Raw genomic sequence first — 26,716 nt, forward strand, 5'->3', positions numbered from 1 at the left:
GGTATGTAGTGAAGTTCTCAGTTCAGATGTTAAAAAAAAATGCACAGCAGGAATCCACTTCTTCAAAGTAAAGATGTAGAAACCCAGCAATTGCCTTTCTAAACCTTGATTCTTTGCAAAGATTATTACTAGGCACTGCGTATCACCACAAACCCAACTGTGATATAGCAGCTGCAGACCTGCCATCTATACCACTGAAGGAAATAACAACAAAAAAAATAACCAGCTTGTAGGCAGAATAAGTGATTACGTGTTAGGCTAAAGATAGAGAAAGTAGCCCACAGGTGCTGCTTTACAGCTCACGTTGCATAAGCCCTGACAGGGCAGTATGCTGATTGAACAGTCAAAGCATACAAAAGTAAACAATCCTTTTTTAATTCTTCAAGCTGAACCAGCCTACCTTCTCTGAAGATCTAGACTACTCATCCTACAGGATACTCGTTCAGTGATGGATGGGAGGGCAGGGTACAAGTTTACAATAGAGGCACACCGACATAGTGGGTGCCACACGCAGCTCTATCCTACACTTGGTGCACTCTGCTTTCTATCCGTTCTCACCTGCCACCACCAGAGCAGGCAACACACTGTGAGGGGGAAGTGTTTCTGCTGCTTCAGCTTCCTGGATAGCTGATTATGGGCACAGATGAGCTCCAGATTTGGCACAAAGGGACCTACAGAAATGGTGAAGGATGGTGGGGTTGAGGAAGGAAAACAGTCTCTTTAGGCAGAGGCTAGTTTAAAGACTTTCCTCATGAGGGTGTAATTTGCAACAGCTTAATCATCCTCTTAGCAGCACTGCCCTTACTTGAGAAGGCAAAACCCTAATTCACATATAAAAACTAATAGTGACTCAAACACAAAAAGCTTTATTGTTCACTTCACATAATCTGCTGTAACTGTGGGGGAGGAGGCCCAGACAGACACAGAAGACTGACAGCAAATCCTCAGCCATAGTTGCAGTGTCAGGGGTGCAGCCTTCATGCTGGGGAGGTGCAGGAGAACAGCAACATCTGGAAAGCACCAAGTCAGAGAGGGAAAGCTTCTAGTGCTATGGGAGAAAATGAAATGGAGCATTGGTATGGCAGCAAAGGGAGGGAAACAGTACTGTGAAGCTAGGAAATATGAACAGCACAACAAGCACTCATTTTCTGATACAACAAATCAATTAACAAGAAACTTTTGATTAAACACATATAAATCAGGAACAAAATCTTACAAAAGTAATACTGTCCTATTGAAGGTAGTAAAGCTACTTTCTTCCCTCAGTGAAAAATGAAAATGGCAGTATGTTCAAAACATCACCATGCTCTGATCCTGGAGCTGCTTCTGACCCACCTTCCCATTTATTTTTCAATTAAAGTGAATGAAGAACAAGCCACTAGAGTCTAGGAAAAATGCTCATCTGATTACACTAGAGCTAAGTCAGCTTTTAACTATGCACATTAGTTCAGGAGGAAAGTATTATAAATCCCATGCATTACAAGATTTAAACTTTCCCCTGCCCCTATGAGATAGTTATAAAAACCTGTCATGTTACAGAATTTAAAAAATCAAAGTAGCAGCATTCTACTAAAAATCACTGTATAGACCATTCATGCTACTGAAATATTGCAGTGAATGCAATTCTTTCTGCCAGCATCTTCCACATGCAAGGGAGCAATATAATTTATTACCTAAGCACCAGAAAAATTGCCAGGTTCCACTCAGATGTAACAGCCAGAAGAGTCAAGAATGCTGTAGCTTCTACAGATAAAGCTCAAATGATTCAGAGAGACTTAAGACAGACATTTCACTGCATCAAATTTTATTGTTTTTATAAAAAAAAGATAGAACCAGATGCTACTTTTAAGTGAAATCATTTATTACACCAATCTGTTTTATAGGAGGTATATATATATTTTATCATTAAGACAACTTCAATAAAATGACTATCTACAAGAAGGACTTTGATTGTTTTATTTTCATGTCACCATACATGAACAAATGAATTTTATGTCTTATTAAAACATTTTACTCCGTATCAAAAATGTACACATTTTAATAACCATTGCTATGGTCTGAAGGTATTTTTACATTTAATTCATTTAATTTAAAAAATAAGTGTCATTTCCTTGCTGTATGTGTTACAGTGTAAGCTTAGCTCATCCTATACATAATAAAAGTTTGTGTATACAGATAATTTTTCATGTTGTCACATACCTTCATGTCTGAGACTCAGGTGGGGAATTTGCATTTCTTTTTTGCGGAAGGTTAAAGTACATACTGATGTGAGCACAAAGCAACATTTCTTAAAAACAAAACCAGTTTGAATGGCACAAGTTAGCATTTTTATAAATTAACAACCAGAGTTCTGCATTATGGAAACAGGTACATGAGATTCCAGTACTTTCCTTAGGGCTTGGCTCGCTGGAAAAACACCTGCAAAAATTATTTTTAAAAAATTAAAACTAAGGAAATGTAAGATATGGAATGCTTGAGGTGTAAGAGGATTAATTTTACAGAGCTCATTTTTGTGTTTAACACTTTAAGGGTGTGACTTGTGCTATTTTTTTTTGTTTATGCTCACACCCTCAAAAATTATTGGTTTTGACATTCTCTACAATTACGGCATCACATTATTGCTTCTTCAACTATTAAACAAAAGCCACAAGAATATCAAACTACTGCTAAGAATGAGTGACAATTTTATAGATGTAGATTTGTGGTTGCTTGCTCTGTCTTTCCTATTAACTGCTTTGCTACTTGGAGATTCCCAATAGCTAAAAACTGCTAAATAATTCCGTATTTTGGTTTTACCTCAAGTCACTACTATGACTGAATGGTACGGTAAAGTTCAAATGCAACTAAAAGCTATTGAAAGAAAAAAAAAATCTTTATACCTTTAAGTAATTTTTAAAAACTTTAGCATCAGGCTGCTGAAGTGCTTGACAGAATTCCTGTAAGAGAGAACAAAGAAATAACTAAGAAGTAGCTAAGTGAAGCAACAAAACAACCTGAGACACATTCATATGTAAAGCCATTGATATTCATTTGCATTTTCCCTAATGTACAACTGAAGAAAGCATGTTATGGATAAAAACTTATAAAAGGCTATGATAGTCCAAATGCATTCTAGGGTAAAAAAATATTTGTTTGGTGGGGTTTTTTTTTCAAATACAGTATATCTCATTCACTTTTAGCTGAGGAGACAAAAATAGGACTATCTACAAGGATATCTTAAAGTTAAAGTTTGAATTAAAGTAGGAAGATTGTTTAGACAGTTACATGCACTGGACTTTTTTTTTTTTTTTTTTTCCAAGGTACCCTTGCAGTATCTTTACTCCTTATGATGAATTAATCCTTTTCTCATATGCAATAACTAAGTAAATTTTACTGTGGGATGAAAGGAAGTTAACTTTGTAAATATCCATTTCTCCCTATTTAACACTTATGATTGTTAAAGAGTTTTCCAAATATTCTTTTAGGAACTCCTACCTGGATTATCTCAGGAGCTACTTGCAAAGAAGGCAAATACTCTTGCTGAAGATACTGAATGCACTCAGGACCCTAAAGAAAAGCAATACACATTTTCTTCATGCGTATTTTTTTACAGATGGAAAAACCATAGCCCTATACTGTATGGTGGTCTACATCACCATTTTACAGAAAATGAATGCTTTTCAAATGTTTAAGTTATTCTCAGCTGTTAGCAAATAAAAAGATTTCTCAACCTTGGCATTAAAGGTTCTATTGCAATTTGGTATCTTCTGTTATACAGAAGAAATTGCGTTAAGAATTGCACTGAAGTAAGAATTAAAATAGAGCCAAACAGTTTGTTACACGTCGACTGTAAGAGATAGTTAATTATGGAGGCAGCTCTAATTTCACTATCTGACATTTGGAAGAAATAAAATAATTGGGTATCAGCATCTGCCTACTGCTTTAACATACTACTCCCATTGCAAAATTCAGTAGCCAAGTGAACACAGCAGCAGCAGATGAACACAATACTTCTCCTCTTGTAACACTGACTATGTAATTTGCAGTGAACTAAGCAATAATAAAATGGAATGTCCACACCTTTGAGCAAAATAAACATTTTGATTAACACTTCAGTTTTTGTTTTCTTTACCTATATTAATCAGATAACTTTCAGCACTTATACTAATTCACGTAAGTTACCCTGGAACTAGAACAGCAACAAAGTGAGCAGATTTTTCTCCTTAATGAAGAATCAGTATTTTGCATTTATCAAGAGGTAGAACTACTGGATCCTGTATCAATGCACAGCATTATGATCATCCTGTTAGTATCTAACTTTTGGAAATTGATAAAACCACTAGAAAGAAACCTGTGACAATTATTCCCTGTGAAGTATGATGAAACTTACCCTTTTGAGATGAATTGTTTTTAACGTCACTGCACATTCTGATAAAGCCTGAAATACAATGCAGAGCATTAGACTGTTGCATTGGTATACTGGTTCACTATTCAAAGCTAAAGACCCTAATGAGACCCAAACCAAGGGCTAGTTCATGCCATTATCCCTTCATTTTCCCCTCACACAATGCCAAGTCGACCTTGCAGGTTTTGTTCCACTCCAATCAGAAAAACTTCTGCACAGCTGAATCCAAAATGAACTACAGAACAGCCAACTCTATGTATTCACTTTCACTGAACATTAGTTAGTAAGTAATGCAGGTCAATGTTAAATACTCGCATCTCCAATTGATTCTGAGCGTAGGTAAACTACAGGATACACTACCACAATATTCAATAATTAATCATATAGATACCTAAATGTAAAAAAACTCCACGAAACCTAAGGGATTTTATTTCTGAGATGACAATCTTTAATACCCCATGGCTATTGTAGGTTTGTTAGCTTCAATCTGCCTCACAGGAATTAATTTAAAAAAACCATCCATAATACACACCAGCACTGTCTGGGCATCTGCCAAGTCAAACGTTTGCTTCAAAGGTGCTAAGAAACATGCAGGAACAATGTGCTTGTAGACAAAGTCTGCAAAACCTACTGGTCCATCTTTACCTCCTAAAAAGAAAAAAAAAAAATTTCAAGTTCTATTACTTCTTCATGGGTAGTAGCAGATGGAAAGGAATTCTAGAAAGACATTCTTACCCCAGAGCTCCACCAACTTAGAAAGAATAATAAAACAAGTCTTCTGTGCAATAGGATCTGGGTAATCCACTGCTCCTTGAATGACAGTGAACAACACACGTTCCACATTCTCTGCACCTTAAACACATTAAAAAGAACTTGTCACTTCAAACTGCAGCCTAAAATGTTTTGCTACTCATACATTGTTTTATATAAATACTGACCTGGAAGACATGCTTCAACTTCAAAATAGCTCTTTTTTGCCCAAATGTCAAATATATTTGGGAAGTTTCCCCTACGATGCAAGACAACTCTTATTTAGGTTAATTTTTTATTTTTTTTTTAAGTTTGGAGATTTAAATTGCTCTTCTGGCCTTTAACACACACAAAGGTGAGGGCAGTACTTTGACCTGTTTACAAATACAGATTTTGTCCTCGCTACCTAACTTGGAAGTGTTAATTAAAACTCAGCAGCACCAAAGTAGTTAGCTTATCTTGCAACATATGACAAGATATTTTTCACACATTTAAAATTTCTGTGCTGCATCTATGTTTATTTCTTTGATCCCTTTAAAAATTTCCTGGCTCATCAAAACTACCGAGTGCCTCTTTCAAGAAAGCTCTCACTACTTAATGCTACTTTTTCCTTTCCCAGCAGTATTACCACCATTTTAGGACAGGGGAAAGGAATTCTGAGCTTCACTAGAAAGAATGACTTAAAGTATCAAGCAACTAGATGTCCGACTTCAAATTCCCACTGTGAAAAATAACTAATTTGCATCTGGCCAGTAAAGGTGAGGAAAACCTAGTAAATACATATATACTAAGTCACATGATGCCTTCTACCATAGATAACAAGATCAGGCAACAGTAATAAAAGTTTACAGGATTTACTGATGTGTCCTTCCAAAAACAGACACAATGAATAGTGGCAGCTGTGAGTGGTCTTGCCCAGCAGTCTGAACACTGCTATACATTGATATATACTGTATGATCTCCAATTCACCAGACAAATACAATGATACATAAGGACAATGATATATGTGATACTTTTCACATTAAGCTGAAAAGATCAATAGGAAGAATATGACTATTATAGCTGGATTTCACAACCCCAAATTCCTGTACAACAGGTAATTTGAACCAGGCAAGCCGAACACAGTATTTCTATTAAACCATTCTACTGTAAGATAGTTAGTAGTACTTGCCGGGTACTGGGCCAATAATTTACTTAGATTAAACATAGGTGAGAATAACCATAGTATTATCCCTGAAGAAACTGAATTCCTTACCTTGATTAGCTATGACTTCACTCATTCCACTGCCAGTTACTGTCTGCAGAAAAGCAAAGTAACTCCTCCGTAACATTTGTTTTTCTAAAGCAGCAGACTGGTCATTTTCTTCTGCTGGAAGGAGCAACACCTCAAAAATAGCATGAAGTAGTGGCATAAACATCTGTTGCAGGAAAGGTGAAACCTGTGTCTGTGAAGATCAGAAGAGGGTGTCAGCTCAAAAAGAGAAATTGAACATTAAGAAGTTAAAACTTAAAGGCTTGTTAGAATTCTCAGTTTGGATCCACTTTTAATGTTAGTAATTTCATATAATTACTTACAACACAGCAAGTTGCATCAGGGTCACCATGAACATTACTGCACTTTGACTTACACACCACCTATTTTAACCCTTTTGCACAAAAATAACTAGTCCTGTCTAGCCTCATTTTGTGTAGGAAAAGGTTTTTCATGATTTTTTCATCCTTCTGTTCAGACAGACAATTTTAAATTTCCCGAAATACCATCTCTAAGATGTTAAAAGTGGCAGCAGGACAGCTTTTATAGAACTTTTCTTTAAGGATTACTAAAGTTTTCCTACTGACATTACAGAATAAGCTTGTCACAACACTTTCAGTGAGAAATATATGTAAGGGCACTAAATTAATTATGAATTGAAAAACTGAAGGCGTGTGCTATTCAGTCACATCAGAATTCCACAAAGAGGCAACTCATATGTTAATTTCTTAATGCTGAAGCAAGATTTTGTCTTTTATCTTCTCTTTACTATGCCTTAGAAGTATTCAAGGTGAGACTGTAGAAGCTAGGATCTTTATTTTACCATGTTATAATAAGAATAGTACCATATCATACAAACTTAAAACATGGTATTTGTCCCACCCTGCTCCTGTGACTTTTTTCTTTTACCTTCCTCATCTTTCATGGACTATTTTAAATTATCTACTGTTACACCTAGGATAAATCTATATTCCTCCTTATACATATATCTGATATTTCTGTATCTCTATCTTCTGGAAATCTCATTATAAAAGATGATAATTCACTTCAAAGCTTGTGTATTTGTAAGCTAATTTGTAACATTAGCTGAAAACTTCAGTGGAGAGCATGAAGTTAATTGTGTCAATAAAAAAAATTTGTTTTGCAAATAGTATTTTGAAGTATCAAATCCAAGAAATTAAACACAATATAAACATTTAAGACTAATCAAAGAAAAAAAATCAGTCATTTAATCACTGTGAGTTCAGCAACGTATGACTGTGATCAAAGAAGATGTTTATCAACAGCAGCTTCAAAATACACTTATTAATTTTTAGGGAGAGTTCTAAAGAAAAGAAAAAAGATCTCTCAGCAACACTTTGACCCTGAAAAGCTTATGCACTATCATACCTTAAACTTAGCTGTTATTTGGTTTATAAGAGGAATGAATTCTTGAAGATCTTTTGCTTCACAATCTTTAAGCATGTGTTCAGAGGCAGAAGGAATGAACGGAAGAACTTCTTCCTCTAGGCAAATAATCATGCGGTGAAGGAAAGTGCGGACACCACTTCTCAGAACTTCCTTTTGTAATGGACAACTGAGAGCTGGCAGAAATGTTTGTAAGCAGTCCAGATAAACCTCTGAGCAGCCACATTGTTTTACAGTTTGCTTATTGCTGAAAGCCTTGCTGGTTCGGCTGTAAAAGCATACATCAAGTTTTACATAAGCTCACATTCCAGTACAATGAAGAAGCAGTAACACTGAGAACAAATGCTTTCCAACCTAGGCATTAATCTACAATACTCCGTTTCATGAACTGGGAGCCAGACAGTGGAAGTAATGAACAGAGTATTTCCATATGAAGTAGCATCACCATGGTAGTTTCTGAGAATTAAAATCTAAAAATTTACCAAGAACATATGATTATATTACCTCCAGAGAATTCTTTGAGCAAAGAAATAGATGTTGATTCATTATGAACTTGCTCAATATTCTCTGTATATACATCCAAAGCAGACTAAGGGGACTTATTTTCTCAGCTATCACAAGAAATTCCACAACCACTGATGATTTTGTAGGTCAATAGAGTAGAAAACTCAGTTCCTCCTTCCAGTAAATCCTTTGTATTTCCCTTTTACTCAAACCAGAAACATACAGCGTTACTGTGCTGTACCTACCTAGCAAACCCAACAGCATGATTGAGGCAGTCAGCCAGTGCCATCTGTCTGTCCTCGTCTTGTGCCATCATCAGTTTTTCTAACAATACTTTGAACTTCTCCATCAGTGGAGTCAATAAATTCCTCATCAGAACCTGTTTTCTTTCTGCAGAGTATTCGCTGTTAACTATTAACACTCCAGCTGTTTCATAAATGAAAAGTTGATCATCACTGCTTAACAGTGCTTGGTAGCCATTTTCCTAAAACAGAAGATAACAGACATAATTCACTAAGTGTCCTCTATCAAGGCTGTCTTCTCAAAATTTACAGCCTTCTATATATACACCCATCTCTACCCTATACTCCCAGAAACCCACATAAGCAAGATTATTACAATTAGGTATAAAAGCAAGGTGTGCAAGTGATCTCACACCAAAAAAGCAGGATAATTATTTGTGCTTAAATGTCTGCATGCTAAGCCTACAATTCAGCAAGTACTCAAGCACATTAATAAGTGCAAGCCTCACTCATTACAGAAACCTACTGCAAATACTCACAGGAGGAGAAAGTTCCATCAGGTCTTGTATTCTGTTTAGAACATCTTCAATAAAGGGATTCATTTGCTTACTGAAGTAAAACACAAGTACATAACACTGCTTAGAAGCACATTCATTTTTATCAGTTTCAAGATACTTTATGTAAAGCTGTTAAGTTAGATGCTAAACTGCCTTCTCCATATAGGAATCCCCTTTAAATATCAAAGCACTGCTGTAGAAAAATCTGGCTTATGGGTATGATGTTAGTGGTAGAGCAAATAAATACATGGCATAGTAGGAAATAGCCATTTCTTTCTTTCCCTCATTTTTAAAAAATATGCATCATTTAAGTGAAGTATTTTGAACAGTTGAAAAAATAAAAGCATGCTGAAATCTGAGCCATCTCTGACCTTCTTCTGTCTCTAAATAAAATACATGCCTGTGAAATAAGACCAAAAGGACAGGACTGTTCAAAGGACTCATACACTGAGTAAACTTCCATCAGTATAAATTCCAAAACAATTCAAAATTTAGTTAGGGACAGGGAATAGTTACTCTTAAAATGCTGAGAAAAAGTAGAAAAGGCATTTATAATGTTGATCAGCTTTAACATCTGATCAAAATAAACTAGGCATATGTACTACACTTTGTTCTGTGACAAGTATTTTCACTGATACCTCAGTATTACACAGTAGAACAACACTGCTAGAGCACTGTTTTGGTATTTTACTTCACTGTAGTCCATCTGAAGCCCAGCCTGTTCCAATGACAACTGGGACACACAGAAGTGTTGTACGTAGTAAATTCAGTGCCATTTGGATACATTTATTTACTCACTTAAGAGACTTGACAAATCTGGAAAAGAGGTAAGCTGTTCGACTCCGTACTTTGGGACTTGTATGACGAAGACCACGGTGATCTAAAAATGCCATCTGCAATCAATAAAGGATCTCAATCTTAGACTGTCTAAACAAAGCAGGGGGGGAAATCTAGTCGTCCAACAAGTTAAGAAACCCAGCTTCCTTAGGGACCTTCAAAGAATAGGAAAATTTCCTATGTCTAAAGAACTTAACTAGTCTCACCTAGTTAAAAATGTAAATGAGATGAAACTTACTAGTACAGTTGGAATGTGCTGAGGTTCAACAGCAAAGAATTTTTCATATCTAACCACTGTTTCAAAAAATTCCAGGGTCACTGATGTGTGTTGATAGGCACTAACACCAGAAGTCACCAGCTACAAATAAAAGCATTAGCACGTTAGTATTTCAGGTGTTCATAAAATCTAACTGCAACATAAGTGACATGCTGGTAATTACGACGAGCTATTTGAACTGAAACATTCTAGGCTTTAGTTGCACTTTTAAACAGCTCAAGACATGCTTACCGTTCTCATCATGTCTTGTAAAGCTGTAGCTTTAGTAACATCACCAGAGAAATGAGCACCATGAGATACAGGAAGAGCCTCAGCCAACATATATAGCAGCCTTATTGCCACTTCTACTTCCATAAATCGTGTAGTCTGCCAGTTTCTAGAGAAAGAATAAGAAGATCATGTTAGTCTTTAGCACCTTATGAAATAATAACAATTATACCATGTTAATATTTTCTTTTGCACCTTCTTCAGATGCACAGCATAAAAAGAACAAATTTAAACTAAGGAAAACACTGTAAGGCCCAGGCAGTTATTCAGGATTCTTCTGAGAGACTTTATCCTCTAAAATACCACCTCCTCAGCAGATCACCACCAACATTCTTTTGCCAGTTTCCACTTGAAAGCTACAGATTTCTATTGTGCTTATTTAGATACAAACCCGCCTACTATGGCACAAGGACAAGCCATTCAGCTTCACATAAGAAGAGACTCAGTTAAGGTACAAGGTAGACACAAACAATACTGGATTTCTATTTGTATACACAAAACTCTCCTCCTAGCCAGGGAACTAGTAATGTTTCTTTACATTGCGGTTTCCAGGATTAGATCTACTATTTTTTTTTTTACAAAAATACTTCACTTAGATTTTTTTCTGCCATCCAACCTTGTTTTTCTGATAAAAGTAATACATAATATTTACACCTCAAGGACACTCTTATGATATGTGGCAAAGTGAACACCTTTCCAAACTGCTGGTGCTGTTTAGGTAAGTGACAGAGATCAAAAATCTAGGAAAGAAAAGCTGCCACTTAGGGTTACAAACTTTTTCTTTCTAAGGAGCTTAGTAACAGATCATACAAAGCTGTATTTATCATTAAGTTGTAAAGAGCTCATTTTGTCAATTGACTTCACCTTGCTGCATCACACATCTCACTACAGACTGATGGTTTACAAAAGGAAAATAAGAACCAAACCCCAAAAAGGCTTAATACAAAACAAATTATAAAGCTCAACTTACTGAAGTGTAGTGTTAAAAACTCTGCGGACAGATGCCAACAGTAATTCTGGTGAAACCTGAGCAAGTCTGTCCAGCAACAGTTTCAACTGTTTTCTGTACTCCACAAACATTGCTTCATCTTCACCCTACCAAAAAAAATTCACATCAGTAAAGTCATTATTTTAATGTTTAAATTCATCCACAACCATTTTAGACAATTACACCTAAAGCAAAAGCATGTACATACAAAACCAGTATAGCACACAGAGAGTTCAATAATGCTCATCCAGTGCTCTTGCAACATAACAGCAGGGTCCTTTATGGCTGGATACAGTATGTTGAGATCCACTGCATTCAGTCCAGAAACATACTAAAAGGCTTTCCAGAATGAAAACCAGCCAAAAGTACAAGAAAGAAAATGTTCTTGGCAAAGCCTTATTGACCCAATTCTTAAAAATTGACTCACTCCTCAAAGACATTCTTTCTTATCATCTAGCTTAGTTTTAAAATTGGACTGACAACATTTATGATGGACTGGATAAACTTTAAGTTAACCCTTTTTAAGACTATCGCTCTCTCAACAGCCTGGGACGAAGTAAGTCTGTCTCACATACTCAGTCATTACTGTAGGCTGACAGAGATGTTAAGCATGGAAGGAAAATGAAATCAAAGACCTTACCCCACCCTTAGCTCATTTTTGCAAGGTTTGACCATCTCCAGTAGCTCAAGCAGCACATCTTTTGAGAGTTTCATTACACACTATTTCTCAAGTATTTTTGCAAGACAGAAGTGACATGCAGAAACATGCAAATTTGCACTGAACAAGCCACCCCGACAGCTATGTTTAGTCATCAGCACAGCTGTATTTGCCTTGTAATAGCTCTGTACAAACACAGCCACAAATATTGTGAACTCAGTAGGTTTGGATATACCTTTACTATGTTGTTTTGCCCTATGCAGACATGTCTGGAAGCTTTCCATATAGAAAAAAACTCAGCCCGTGGACCCTTGCTTCCTTTAAATCTTTAGTCTATGAAAAATACGTATTTTAAGTGTGAGCAAGTTTTACTACATATAACTAAGTTGCATGTGCCTGTTTATTCCTACAACACAATACCTCATTTTCAAAATTATATTCTTCATCATATGTCAACTTCTTCATAACAGCCAACATGATTGCCTAAGATAAAAACAGAACAGAAAGCATAGAAGCACACAAATTATAAGAAATAGCCGTTAAAAATACTACAGTAAAGAAAACATTGAAGCTAGTGTTATGTTTACAAATATTTTTAATCCCTTTTAAACTATTGTTTTCAGAGGTTTAGCAGAAGTTAACAGTCCAAATCAAAACAGATGGATTGTATCCAAACAATATACAGATGCTATTCCAGACAGACAGCACAGACCTTTTGGAGTTCTCAGTCTCTGACAGTATTATCTAGCTTTACTTCCTGCTTGTAATTTGTGCTGTTCAGTTCACATGGAAAACAATCAAGATGACTGAGCTAGGCAGAGGAAACTAAACAGGTTGTCCAAGATACTATTTTAAAGGGATAAGTCAGCTTAGCTATAACATCAACTTCTCTAATAGTTCACAGTAATTGGTGAGTGTAACATCCATCTCTATTCAATAACTGTTTTGCCATCTTTAACACTGCTGTTTCAACATTGGTTCAAGAAACAGTGCACTATACTGTAGTACCTGTAACTAGTATCCATTGCATGTGGTAAATACTTCTGACTTGAGTCTTTTAGTCTAATCATTATCATCAATATCAATAAAATCAATCATTTATAGATTTGGTTTGCCATCCTTAATCCTGCAGAACAAAGTTGCAAAAAGCTTCAATTACACCCACACAATCCTTTATACATAAACAATTGACTAAGTCTGGGAGAAAGACTGGATCCAGCTGCACCTAGACGCCTCTCTGTGAAGTTCAGAAAGCAAGGGGGCCCTTTCTGCACCTTGTCACTCAATGGGAAGGTCTCTCTACAGTTTGTCCATAACTTGCAACAGCAAGGTGTCAGACCAACTAGAGCAATGAAGCTCAATGTAACCTTAGTAGGGACTGTTGGTACATCCTAAAGCAGCTATAAAAGCTTGACCTTAGCTCTACTTAAGTCTGTATGAAACAAAATGAAACAAAAAACCTTCTGACAAATAAACCTTCATTACTATTTTTCATTGTAGCTGCAAAACCTGAAATTCATCACCAAAATGGACCAATGAATTAAACCTAGGTTACTGAGGTGAAATATTGGTCATCTTGCAGAAATAGACACTTTGGCACCAAGTGTCACCATGACCTGCGAGAAGCGTCTGCTTCTCTGTAAGAAGTGATATTTAAGAATTAAAATAATTGCAAAACATGAATGCAATACACTTGTAGCCAAAAACGTTTAGAAAGACCTGTCATTCTAAGAAGTAAAAATGTGATCCTGCTGATGAGAAAAAACTTTGGAACTTCAGAGGCACAAGAAACTAGCGTCCTTTTTTTCCTGTTCAAATAATGAACAAGTTGAAAGTGTAACTTTAAAATGCAAAACTTTAAAGGAATGCTGCTAAGCACAAAATTTAAAGCTTAAGGCAAACAACAATAAGATAGTTAGACTATTTTCCTTTACTTGCATGTAATGAGGTGAATGGAAGAAAAACATTTGTTATGATTGTTTCTCTGTTTAACACAAATCCTCAAGAATTACTCAGTAAAATTAAGAAATATTTGCAACATGAAAATCTCCAGTATGAAAGCAACTTAAGCCAACATATTTCAGGGCAGTAACATATTCCAGCTTTTAGTGTCTTAAGTGTACTGCAGTAGTAACATCATTTGATCTAGCTGTAACAACAAACAACAGTCATAAAAAATAAAAGATTCAGTGTTATTACCAAAGTTCTCGTTTTGTGTTACCTAATCCAATTTAAACAGACATTAGACATTAGGTCAAGATACTCTACACCATAGTTCTCCAAATTCAACTTGTCATGTTAGAACAGGTACAGAATTCAGTTTTCTTTATAAAGGAAAAGGAATCAAACCTGTTAGCTGTATGAACTTACAAAATAACTGTACCAATCTAACCAGTTCAACATCCAAACCAGTACATCTACATTGGTGCAGACTGGGCTGAAAAATCCATATAAGCTTACTACTTCCAAAACTGGACATGTTTTATATATAAAACTTATTATCTACTTGAGCTTAATGTATATTTGATGTAATGTTTAACATATAACTGTTCATAATTACAACTGTTATCTCTCAATTGTCGCTTCTTTCTTAAGTTTAACTTAATGACAATCCTTCCTAGATTTCTTCCAATCCTTTGGAATTAGGGCAGGTTTTAATAAAAATAAAAACTTCAAGGAAACAACTCTTCCAGGTTGATTTAAGAATATTCTTTGAACAGTATAGCCTGCAGAGGAGCTTACCAACATATGCTTAAGGGTTGTTTGGGAAGACCAGTTCTAAAATAGCTTTCATCTTCATACACAATTCAATATAGCCTTACTATTTAAAGAAACAACTGTAGTTACTTAGCAAAAGATGGAACACACTGTCTTCACTTTTAATTACTGTTGCATACACATTGAGGCATAAAAATGAAATATGATTTGTTTCAGCAAAATGAAATATTCTGATCTAATGTGTCCTTGAAGTATAGAATCTGTAGTAAAAAAAAAATACCTACCTCTACATTAGCTTTTTGTTGGTCTGAAAGTGCAGAAAGCTGGAAAATAAAATTCAACTGTTATTTTTTTTTTTGTATTCTAACTCCTTCATTACTGTCTAAGAGAAAGACTTGCTTTTTGAACAGTCATATGATCTGCCTTTCCCCTTAACACAAGGTTTAACTCAGCTCCTTCAGATCTCTAAACAACACTACAGAAATAGCATGATCACAGGCATTAAAGAAATGGAATGCTGATTAGTCAAAAAACCTATTTTGCAAGTCAGTTTGCAGAAAGTATGAGACATCCACAGAAAAATCAAATGAAATCATGTCAGAATTGTTGTTAAATTGAACCCAGACATATTTACTTGTTTCAGGATGTGAAGGTAGTCGTAACAAAAGCCAATGATGTTAGAAGAGATGTCATCATCTTCATGAATTAGAAGTTGCAACATCAGGGCCACTTTTGCTTCAATAGCTTGTAGAGTGTCTTGAGCACTCTTCATATCACCATTTTTTATCAGTTTAGTCCAACTAGCTATTAATGCTTGCCCCATCCCATTGACCAGCTTAGAAAACCTGGCCAGAAAATCCACATCATCTTCCTGCAAGAAAAGACACCTGATTAAAAATACTAACAGAGCTTATTTTTAAATACAAGACTACAGACTGTACTACCCGTGTCTAGTACGTAGAATTAAACCAACACTTGTCTCCTAGCTGGAAACTACCAACCACCTACAATTGGTTCTTTTTCCCCTGGGAATAGAGAGAGAAAAAAGTTAAAGCAATGCCAGATTCGTCTGTCCTCCATTACACAACAGTAGCTTGCTTCATTTCTTCAGATTTGTTTCTTTCTTTACAGCAATAAGCAGGTTCAAAATAAAAGCAGCAGCACATGCCTACCATAAATTCTAGGCTGTATAAGAGGAAAATATTTTTATGGAAAAACCTCAAAGAATTACCAGCTGCAGCTCACTTCAGAAATACTGATAACAAGTACCTTTCAATACTGCCTGTTAGAGTGAGTTAATATTAAATATTTCTGGCTTGCTTTGCAGAAATGCATTGATAGGAATCAAGAAATACCCCTAAAGCGGCCACCTCAATGAGACGTTTTGGTCTCTGCCATAACTATACAAAAGTGAAAGAATAACAAGTCTACCTAAGAAAGACTGAGGTAAGATTTTTATTAGTAGGAATACAAATTTGACAAAGGTTTCAAAGGTAAGAGGTGAAAGCCTTGCAATCTAAGAACTACAGCTTCATAAGGACTGGTTGCTCTTTCTCCACAGCAGGCAGTGAACAACTGTTCCTTACACAAGGCAACTGCCAGAAAATGTGTTTAGTTAGTAGGCATACTTTTCCAACTTACAGATAAGCATTTCAAGCCTTGTGTTTGATGGTGCACACGTGCAAAACGGCATACGTGTCCTTAAGAAAGCTCTTTCCCCTACTTAATTATGCACAGAATTTTTAGGGTGAGACATTAGATCAGCTATCTTGCCTACAACACCTATTTCAGAATCATTCAGGAGGGAAGATTCAAGAAAAGGAAACACAGAAGCAGTATTAACAGTAAGCACAACATGCTTTAGGAGAGGAACAGGGGAGTTACATAATACCTTGCTTCGAGAATGAAACCCTGTGTGTTCAATAATTAACATTAATAACAATCTCTTAAATTTAAGTATGAGAAAACTGTAAGAAGTGTTCAGTTTTGATGCAGAAGCACAAGTAATTCCCTCTAACTTATGGACTGTTTTATAATTTTCTGTGCATCAGCTTATTTAAGAACTGTCAAAAACCTGACTCATTCCTATTGCTAAAAATCAATACACAAACCTGATCAATACTGAAGAGGCCAGCAGACTGCAATACTTGACATAAAGACTCAACCAGTTTTGTTTTATCAATTGGGTCCATTCCCTTATTTACAATTTCAAACAAACAATCACAGGCTTCTTCCCGAAGAACTTCCACAGACATGTGACCTAGCAGCATATTTATAAACCTTCAGAGAAAAAATAGTTCAGTTTTATATATACAAAGTAACATTGTACAGAAGCTTTATATTATTTGTGCACATATTCACAATGATCTCTTTTTACAATTCTTCTTTTTCTATTGTACTGACAAAATTCAACATTTTATGCATTTTAAAGAGAACACAGCAAACTGAGTAGTGTTTAGTTTGGCCAGTATATCAGCTTGGCTTGCAAAAGCAATCACTAAAATTCCCAAAACTCCAAAGACAGAATTAAAAGTCATCCTTGAAGGACTTTTATATATTTCATTCTATACAGTCAGCACACTGCCAAGGTGATTTTTGCAAACTCTTTCCATCAAAACCTTCTTACCTTTCATTGGCTATCAGGCTCAAATCTATCCAGGATACATAAGCTCCAACTACTTCAAGGCACTGGCATGTCAACTCTGAGTTATTATATTGATAATTTTGTAAGATTTGGTACCACGACTCCACCAAACTTGGAATGCACTGTTCCCTCATAGTATCTTTTAATAAGGTGTTCCTACGAGCCTCCTATCAACACAGAAAAAGGATAAAATCAGTCTTGTCACAGATTATCATCTTGTCAAATTAGTAGCATTTTTGTATCCAGATGCCAGACACCATGTGTCATAGCAAGATAACTCAATCAGAAACCCAAAGAGAATATTTTTTTCCTTTCCAACAAATAAAACCAAAATATCCTAAGTTTTCCCTTTTATTATCCACAGTGCCTGAACACTGAAAGAAATGGCAGAAAAAGAAGAACAGTTCTCTAAATCACTGAATGAACTTTAAGGGGTTAGGACCCCTTAAACATTTACTAGAAAACATTAACATTTTAAAATGAATCAGTCTAGCATTATACTGGCAAACTCGGTTGATTAATTTTTGTTTGCAAGCTTTCAAGAAAAAAAAAATTAGCTGAAAAATATGAAATCATAAAAAGCATTAAACAACAAAGCTAAACATAATATTTTGAATTTAAACCACCTAATGTGTCTAAAGCAGAGCTGTCACAGGAAAAAAGCATATCTAGAAACCTTCTGCTCTAATTAAAGTAAGAGAACTTAAAATTTTAAAACAAGTGTTAATGCAAAATAATAACTTGCCTCTGATGTATGAACAACATCCCGGTCCACCAGCTCAGCATCAACAGCCATCAGGATTCTGAGGTACATATCCACACCTCGTGGATTAAGGTCAACTACTGACAGAATGTCAAAAAAAAACTTGGGCCATTTTGTGAGATATTCAGTAACAAAAAGCAATGCAAAGACTTGTGCTGCTTTGTTGCGAATAAAAGTCTTCTCAGGCTGGGGATTCAGCATCTGGTAGAAACAAGACATTTCATCTATACATTCTCAATAAATTAGAGAAGAATCTTATGGGTTTGTTGATCTCTCTGTAGTAGTTAATGTGCTACTTCTCTTCCTGGCTGAGACTAACAAATAAACCCTTACCTTTCCAAGGAATTTGAAGAAAAAATGGCTAAAGTGTCCTGTAATAGGGAAAATGTCTTCTATGGGTGATACAGTCCTACGCCTTTCATTCAGTACCAAGACATTAAGTGTCTTCCATAAATGTCTCCCACGCAAAACCACCACAACTACTCAAAGACTAAAAGGTCATTTGTCAATTTGGTGAAAGTTACAGTCCTCCTGTAGCTAGCTTGTGCCTGTGTCAAATGTTAGTGCTACGAATAGTAAGGGAAGTTCCTAAATCTAAGGAAAAAAAAAAAAATCCACCACCACCAATTTCTTCTCCTTTTCTTTTTAGAAACTCCTAAACGGAACAGTTTGCCACAAAGAGAAAAGCAATTTAATCCACTTCACAATGATCTGTTCTTTTCAAAGCTGTATTATATTGCATGTCCTACTGTTAAGTCTTCTGCACGGCAACTATGTTTATCTTCAGTGCAGAAGTGGAATGACAGCTATATAATGGCAGGTATGGGCAAACCAGTGGATACTTCTGCTGACTGCAAACTCCTGGGTGGGGCTGATACTACAAGTTTGGCTACAGTAACCCATTCCACAAGAAGGAATAGTCCATACTCTGCCACAGTACTAACTAACATCACAGAGGAGTGATAAACATCTGCCAGCAGTAGACAGAAGTTCACTCAGTATGGTCTTGGAAAAATAATTAGCAGGCCTGCTCTTCCTCCAGACACTCAGGAACACCAGGAATCTGTATTATGCCTCTCTAAAAGGGAACTTTCAATACACCTTATTTCACACACAACTGATTAAACCACAGTCATTATCTCATTCAAGTGTTATATATTTAATACTAAGTTTGGGCACGGAGTTCTTTACAACACTTGATTTAAAAATTATTTCACAAACCTTTAACAATCAGATACCAAATATCTTCAGGAAGCCATCTTTAAACTCAAACAACTGATTAAACATTTAGTCCACACTCAATGCCCTATGTTAGCCTAAAAACCTAACATGCAAGACTGCCTTGAAGAACATACATACCTGTGCTTGCAGCCATGTTATGAGTGTTTCCCTAATTAGCTGCTGCTGGACTTCAGTAAGTTCAGAGTACCTGAAATAAAAAAATATTGAGGTCAAAATACAACTGTGCTTCACAGCAAGCACCAACATTCAGCAAAGCAAAAACTCTTTTATATAGTATGTAATGCTCCACATTACTGTAAATGAAAAGTTTCTAGGACAGCAATTTACAAAGCTATTTGCATGTTAAAATTCTGACTCAAAGGCAAAAATAATAAAAAACATTTTACCCATAGTAATGTATCACATCTTGAGGCATTACTACCTCCTGTATGAGAGTAGAAGCTTGAAATTTTGCAGAAATTCTCTATCAGGGACAGGACTTATGACCCTGATAAAAATAAGCATTTCACCATAGGCCAAGGGGAGAAGGAAGAGACATCTGTATATGCCTGAACTTGTTCACTACACTTTGAAGACTATCACTATTGAGTACATTGAGGTCCTTCACTGATCTGACCTACACTACATTTACTATCAGACTTATGTCAAAAAACCCAAGGAAGTAATTCTGTTTTATGTCATACATAGAGTCCTGGCAATTTGTGACATTATATCCAGTCCACTTCAAATACTAGCCATACCTCTGCCAGGACTAGTGAAGCTAAGAATACTCTATTGCAAAGAGTTAGCTACAGGCTTATAGAGCCCTTAATAGGAATGACTGTTGAATGGGACTCCAGCGTTCCTGTCACAGCCAACTATTCATTAAAGAGAAGGAAAAAAAAAAAAAAAAACACCAAAAATGTTTAAAGAAAATAAGCACCAAGAAACAAAAGAAAACTTATTGCAGGAAGCAGGTGACAGGAGTGAAGCAAGCAGAGAAAAGTGGACAGTAAGGTAAAATTGGGTAAATAAAAAAGTCTTTAACATTTGCACTCATACCAAACTGTAAAAATCAGTCACAAAATACATCTTATTCCTATCTAAACTCCTCATCCATTCAGTGTATTACAAGCAATCACAATGATATTCAAAGATTCCATGATGCTCAATTCCAGACCAAGGGAGCCCAAAGTGAGGAAAAAAAAATACAGTTCTGTGCAATGACATTCATAGAATTAAGAAGTATTTTTCCCTAGAATTATGGTTCTATGAAACCACCACTCAGTGAAAAGACTACTTTCTCAATATCTCTGCCATGGTTATTGAATGAATAGGGCTCTGTCTGAAGTCCAGGACTCAGTACAGAGCACAGCTGCAAAAATCAGTGAGAGTAAGAGTAAGGCCTCAATCTCCAGACAGGAATAGCTAAGTTTCAAGCAGTCCTTGCTAACTGGGTCTGTGTTGGGCCATAGATGTGTTAGACTAGCTGAAAGCAGAGCCTGCTGCTCAAAAACCTCTCCAAGGAAAGGTAAAGAAAGGTAAAGAAATACAAGACAGCACTCTGCACCAGACTATAGACACTTCATCAACCACAACTAGGCAACAAATACCATTTTATTTGCAAGCAGAATAAAAAGGGAAAAATTAACTGGATGTACATGGATGATGTCAAGTAAAATTACTCACTTGAACTTAACCTGATGTTCGAGAACTTGAAAGCAGAAGAACTTGATGTGATCATCACTAGAAAAGAAAATTCTGTTACTGGTACACATTATGGTACACATTTGTGTACAATATAGTACACATTTCTGTGGGAAAAAAAAAATTCCTCAAATACTACAATCAGACTGCCCCTTTGGCACAAAAAAAAAACCAGACCTGCTGCTACTGTTACCTCAAAGCAAAAAGGACAAATAGTGGAGCAGTCAATCTGGTAGAAATGCGTAACTGTTAAACTAATATTTATGTTTGATACTAGTATTCTTTTTCTATAGCCACCTATTCTTTATGGTTTGATTTCAGTATTGTACAAACAAAACTACAATACCTATTGTATCCTGCTCTTACAAAAATCTGTCAGGCTTCTATAGTATGTTTGAGGCCCACTACTACACTAAGTGCAAGCTGTACTCTGCATCTTAAAAATCAAAGGTAAAGACACAAAGTGTAGATTAAGCATAGACATTCCACATGCTCTGTTATCTACACAGCTTTTTCATCTTATTATCTAAAACTTGCAACAACCATAATGTATTTTTTAAAGATTATAATTTCTAATCTTGTGTGGCTTTAATTACTGCACATTCTGACGGAGTCAGTAGTTTTGATAAATCACTTACAAAATAGCATTCACTATAAACTACTGCTGTTATTCAGGAGATATGCACCCCTCAACTCCCTTCCAAAAGGAATTATTCCGTAAAACAGTGACAGCCTAGTATTTTTGATGCAAATACACAACTATGTGCAAAAATAGTGGTGATTACACATTCTTTGCATCTTGAAAAATGGGATAGCCTACTCCAAAGAACAGGCGCAAGGAACTACTTATGAGATTACTGCATATAAAGTCTATAGTCTCAGAGGGGGCAATTCTCAGCACTTATTTTCCCCAGAATTTCAAAACGCAGCAGTTTTTAGGTTACTAAATTAATATGGAATTTAATGTATACATTGCTCTTCCTTGAAAGGCATTATACAGAGGCCACAGATCAACTATGATATTAAAATAGTACAAAGACCATATTAACTTTCAACAGTTTAGTTTGCCTATTACGCTGCACAGCTAAATCAGACCCATACATATTACTAATGACAATAAGAAATTATTAGTTACATTACCTGTATATACTCTGAGCTAATGCTTCTGCACAGACTTGCCAAGCATCCTGAGATATCTTGAGCTGCTCAAAATAGGCCAGTGCCTGCAAAAATCAAAGTAAGTTTAACTTTAAAAAGAACAAAGCACATAGCAATACATCTCATTCACACTTGCTCTTATATTTAAACAGCTCTTCTACAAAAAATCAACAGTATTTGGATACATTTCAATGGCTCCCTAATCACCTTAACATTGAGTGGGGTTTTTTTCCAAATACCAATATCATAGGTACCCATTTCCACTTCATATTCAATACAAAGATTTCATTACTTGAATATGGAAATCATAGAATCAGAAGTGTTGAGGTTAGATGGAACCTCCAGAGACACAGTTAGACTAGAGCAGCTTGTTCAGGGCTTTCCCATTTAGGTGGAAGTTCACATCCAAGTTACAATTCCTTCCACACATTCTAAAGAAGTGGTAATTTAGATTTTTCACTGAAAACAATTCACTATTTTGTTGCACCGCTTTGCTTGTATTCAACATCCCAAGCTCAAAAAACATTCAAATACTAACCACCTGCACAACTGTCAGTATATGAATCTTCTACAGAAATCAAGAAAACCTCTACCAAATTTAAAATAATCACACAGGACTCCTAAACAGCTTTTGACAACAATTAATTTGATTTAATTGCTTTAAGGCTCTGTGTGGCCTGTGATACAGAACAGTAAAGCAAGTTTTGAAGAAGTAATTAGATTAACAACATTATTTCAATTCTACGAATGCATATATTTCAAGGGGGAGGTTTGGCTGTTGGATATTTTTAGGGGCTGCTTTTTGCATTAGTTCATAAAGGTTTCCATTTACCAAAGTTATCTCCCAAAGTAATTATTCAGAACTAAGTTCTAAAACAAGAATTCACTTCCTCACTAGTTAGTACTAGTGATTTTCTTATACTTAATGTATTATTTTACTAGAAATGGTTTGATACTTCCCTTATGTTACATCTTACATGACTGTGGAAAAGGTAAGTCCCCTTCTGCTATGAAATATTTCAGAACTCAGCAGACTGCATAGTTAAAAGGTTATAGGTAAAAGCTTCCAATTTCAGTGATATTCTATTGACAGATCACTAAAGATTAGCTATATCCATAATTTTAAAAAGGGCAAATATGCAGAATCAACATATTTAACAGGCTACTTAGCAAATCAAACAAAATTTGTAACTGTTTAAACATTCCAAGATTTGTTTTATGAACACAAAACCATGGTATTAAAATCCTCATTCCTGGAAGATTTTACTAGAAGTTATCTGGTAGACAGTTAAATCAATATGGTAATCAGTTAGCAGAGATAATTACTCAATAAATAGTTATATAAATAATGTCTTTTCATAGGATCATCTCTTATGCAGTAAATGTTACCTACATATGATTATTTTCTTAACTTACTTTACAATAACACAAGCTTCACTACAATTAAACCCACACATTTTATTAAAAAGATACTAAACCTAGGTAATCCATTAAAATTATAGTTAAAAACATCTAAGAATCAACAGGCTAATTTCAAGCAAATTGTTTTCTGTGGCTGGTTTTCATTCTATGAGAATCTACGTAAGGAATTGAGCAACAAATACAAAGAACTGAAAAAACTTAAACAGTCAAGAGTCCAGAAAAATTAATTCTATGCATGTTAATTGCAATCGAACTGAAATGTAAACAGAATTGATAATACATACCCCTCAGCTTACATGTTTGCAACATGACTTTGCTTTGTACTTGCCACTACAAACCCTACACATTTGGCTCACAAAACAAACTCAACAAACCCCCCACAGCCCATGAAAACATTAGATTTTTGCATTGCAATACCATCTCCAGCTATTAGAGAGAAGAGGAAATTAATTACATACTCGTTGTCTGAAGTCTGCATCAGCATTTGGGTTGAGCCCTAAAAGGGCTTGTTCATCCATGTCTGTTGCTATATTCGTTGTTTCCTGTTCCTAACTGCTTTGCCCACTTCTTCTAGAGGGCAAAATACCATCATCTGCAAATAGAGAAAGAGAAATTTTATTTGCTCAGCAGAACAAGAAAAATTAAAACCAGGACAGCAACAATGATACAAGGTGGCTCACAAACCTCAAAAAATGTACTCCAACTAAACATGAAAGCTCCAATACAAATACCAGAATTCTAAGTCCTTTAATCAACTTTTCACAGTACTGTATTTCATATTGAATAAGGAAACTTTAAAGTCTCCATATATTTCAGTTCTCTTGAAAAGAGAATTTAGTTAACAGAAAGATGGAATTATGTATAGTATTCAGCTGAAAGGCTTAAATTCAAATTTCAAGCATGCAGAAGTTTTAGCAAGATACAACAAATCTACTCCTTAAATGAAAGGCCACTGTTTTTTCCCCCACCACAAACCTAACTACAAAAAAAAAAAAAAAATCTCTACTCAACTCCAATAGAGATAAGACACTTCATACACCCACTTACAAAGTATTTCCCGTGGTGGGGGATCTTTCTTCTAAAGCAAGCACATACAAGAGTCTTAGAAATTAACCACAAAACACACCACACTAAGTTGTTAACAAAAGCTTTCTGTTCCTACCAATGGGTGCTGTTTTACTAGCAATGATTTTTCTTTAGAAAATTCAATGTAAAATTAACAAGTGAGCTAGACAAAAGTTCTAAAGATGGCTTTCTGCTGTAGGCTGTTCTGCAATACTCTAGTAAAATGCAGAGAATCTAAAAAAATTAAAACTTCTCTGTCAAATACTAGGATGCTGTTAAATAACAAGAGGGGAAAAAAAAATCCATCTATCCTTCAGTTCTCTGCCCCACCTCCCCCCCCCTCCATGGTAATATAGTTAATTAGGCCTGAAATCGGCCCTTGTTATGTAAGTATGTAGGAGGTAGGGGAAAGGAAGAGACAAGAGGAAGAAATGAAATACAAAGGAGCTGTGGTTTGAAGCTGCCTACATACCCATAGGTAGAACTTCTAATTTCTTAGTATTGTGTCTCGTGCACTCTACTGTTCACCCTCCCCCACGGGAAGAAAGGTGACACAGTGACAAGCAACAGCAACCAGAACTGAAAAGGAGAGCCCAAAATTTAACGTGGTAATAGACTTTTCTATTAAAGGCAAGACAGAATACTCTATGCCAAAGTCAAGACAGAATACACTATGCATAATGAAAAGAAATTTAATAAGTAAAATTGAGTTCATACAAAAAAATTTGCTGGTTTTGGCAGTACAGAAACCAGAAAGTCGGGAACAAAGTGATGACTCCTGGCACACCAAGCCTCACAGACTGCCTTAGTCACAGCGATCCCCCTCAGGGGCAGAATCTTTAGGGATTAAGCTTGCAGTGCTGAGTCTTCTCCCTCTGCATCCCCAGCCCCCAATCTGTTTTCCCCATAATCAACATCCAGAAGAGCCAGATTAAAAAAAGGCAAAATACTGCAGGGAAAATGATTTTTTTTTAAATTGCATCTTTTGATTAGGGTCTGGTCCAGAGTTACAAAACTATTTAATATACAGAGGCATTTTTTTGGCATATTTACCTGCTGGTATCAGTACATTTTTATCTTTTGGGCAGATGATTTATACCTAGGTGACAAATTTTGCTAATAAAAATAACGTGACTCCAACATGTATTCTCTTCCCGTGTTATTGCTAACAGCAATGTCAATCTGTTCTACTAATTTTCTAAATGCCTCATGAGTGTATTTAAAATTTCAACTTCTATCATATAGCCTTTTCTCAGTTTCATCTTGACTAGCCAACTCTAAAAGACAATTAATGAGAGAAAATATTTGAATGAGCCTCTTGAGAAAACTAATAAAATAGCTTTTCTTGCCACATGGCTTTACTTAAGCAGGTAGCTTTTCCACCATGTATCTACCTAACCAGCCAGTTACACTTCAAAAGCAAAATTGAATGGTAATTTTAATAGTACTAATAATTCACAAAATCCATGGCAAAATGCACTTGGCTATAACATCGAGTATGCCATTAAAGCAAGTTTTATTTATAAAAAAAACCCAGATAATGTTAATAGTTAATATGCATCTGTGCAGAAAGTATTGTCTTACTTACTTAAGAGATTATTTTTTGTTAAGCAGTACACCATGTCAGGTAGCAAACTCATCTGACAGTAATTAGAAGGATGCAGTTCCTTACCAGTGAAGTCATACAGGTATGTCGCATCAAAATAATTTATTCCCTTTTCCCCTACTAAATACTTAAAAGCACATTTGACAGTAAAGACTGTTTTCATAGCATAAAGGAGGCAGAAAAAAAAAAATTCAACCCACTTCAAGTGGGCAAGACTACCCAATTAACAATACAAAGTGTGTGACTTCGATCTAGATTTACCCCAATAATGAAAGCATTCAAAGCATT

At 35.6% G+C, this 26,716-nt stretch overlaps 1 protein-coding gene across 6 annotated transcripts in view; it reads right to left on the bottom strand.

The window, feature by feature from the left end:
* Positions 1-850: 850 nt before the first annotated feature.
* Positions 851-26,716, bottom strand: part of XPOT (exportin for tRNA) — a 28,425-nt gene continuing 2,559 nt past the window's right edge. For 2 of the 6 annotated variants that reach the window (XM_053977765.1, XM_053977764.1), the window contains exons 2-25: positions 24,216-24,349; positions 22,318-22,400; positions 21,160-21,216; positions 19,609-19,678; positions 18,232-18,450; positions 17,469-17,653; positions 16,954-17,122; positions 15,477-15,713; positions 15,127-15,165; positions 12,545-12,607; positions 11,449-11,573; positions 10,443-10,587; positions 10,173-10,292; positions 9,896-9,990; positions 9,080-9,149; positions 8,544-8,782; positions 7,777-8,062; positions 6,391-6,580; positions 5,120-5,236; positions 4,917-5,032; positions 4,370-4,417; positions 3,475-3,546; positions 2,880-2,936; positions 851-2,418 (exon numbers count right to left, since the gene is read on the bottom strand). In XM_053977765.1, coding sequence (XP_053833740.1) covers positions 2,392-2,418; positions 2,880-2,936; positions 3,475-3,546; positions 4,370-4,417; positions 4,917-5,032; positions 5,120-5,236; positions 6,391-6,580; positions 7,777-8,062; positions 8,544-8,782; positions 9,080-9,149; positions 9,896-9,990; positions 10,173-10,292; positions 10,443-10,587; positions 11,449-11,573; positions 12,545-12,607; positions 15,127-15,165; positions 15,477-15,713; positions 16,954-17,122; positions 17,469-17,653; positions 18,232-18,450; positions 19,609-19,678; positions 21,160-21,216; positions 22,318-22,400; positions 24,216-24,275 — 2,889 coding nt within the window. In that variant the 5' untranslated portion in view covers positions 24,276-24,349 and the 3' untranslated portion in view covers positions 851-2,391. Of the gene's footprint in view, positions 2,419-2,879; positions 2,937-3,474; positions 3,547-4,369; positions 4,418-4,916; positions 5,033-5,119; positions 5,237-6,390; positions 6,581-7,776; positions 8,063-8,543; positions 8,783-9,079; positions 9,150-9,895; positions 9,991-10,172; positions 10,293-10,442; positions 10,588-11,448; positions 11,574-12,544; positions 12,608-15,126; positions 15,166-15,476; positions 15,714-16,953; positions 17,123-17,468; positions 17,654-18,231; positions 18,451-19,608; positions 19,679-21,159; positions 21,217-22,317; positions 22,401-24,215; positions 24,350-25,294; positions 25,369-26,716 lie in introns of those variants that run through there. The other 4 variants (XR_008437148.1, XR_008437147.1, XM_053977766.1 and 1 more) reach the window with 4 other exon arrangements.

Source organism: Vidua macroura, chromosome 5 (assembly GCF_024509145.1).
Source record: "Vidua macroura isolate BioBank_ID:100142 chromosome 5, ASM2450914v1, whole genome shotgun sequence".
NCBI lineage: Eukaryota > Metazoa > Chordata > Aves > Passeriformes > Viduidae > Vidua > Vidua macroura.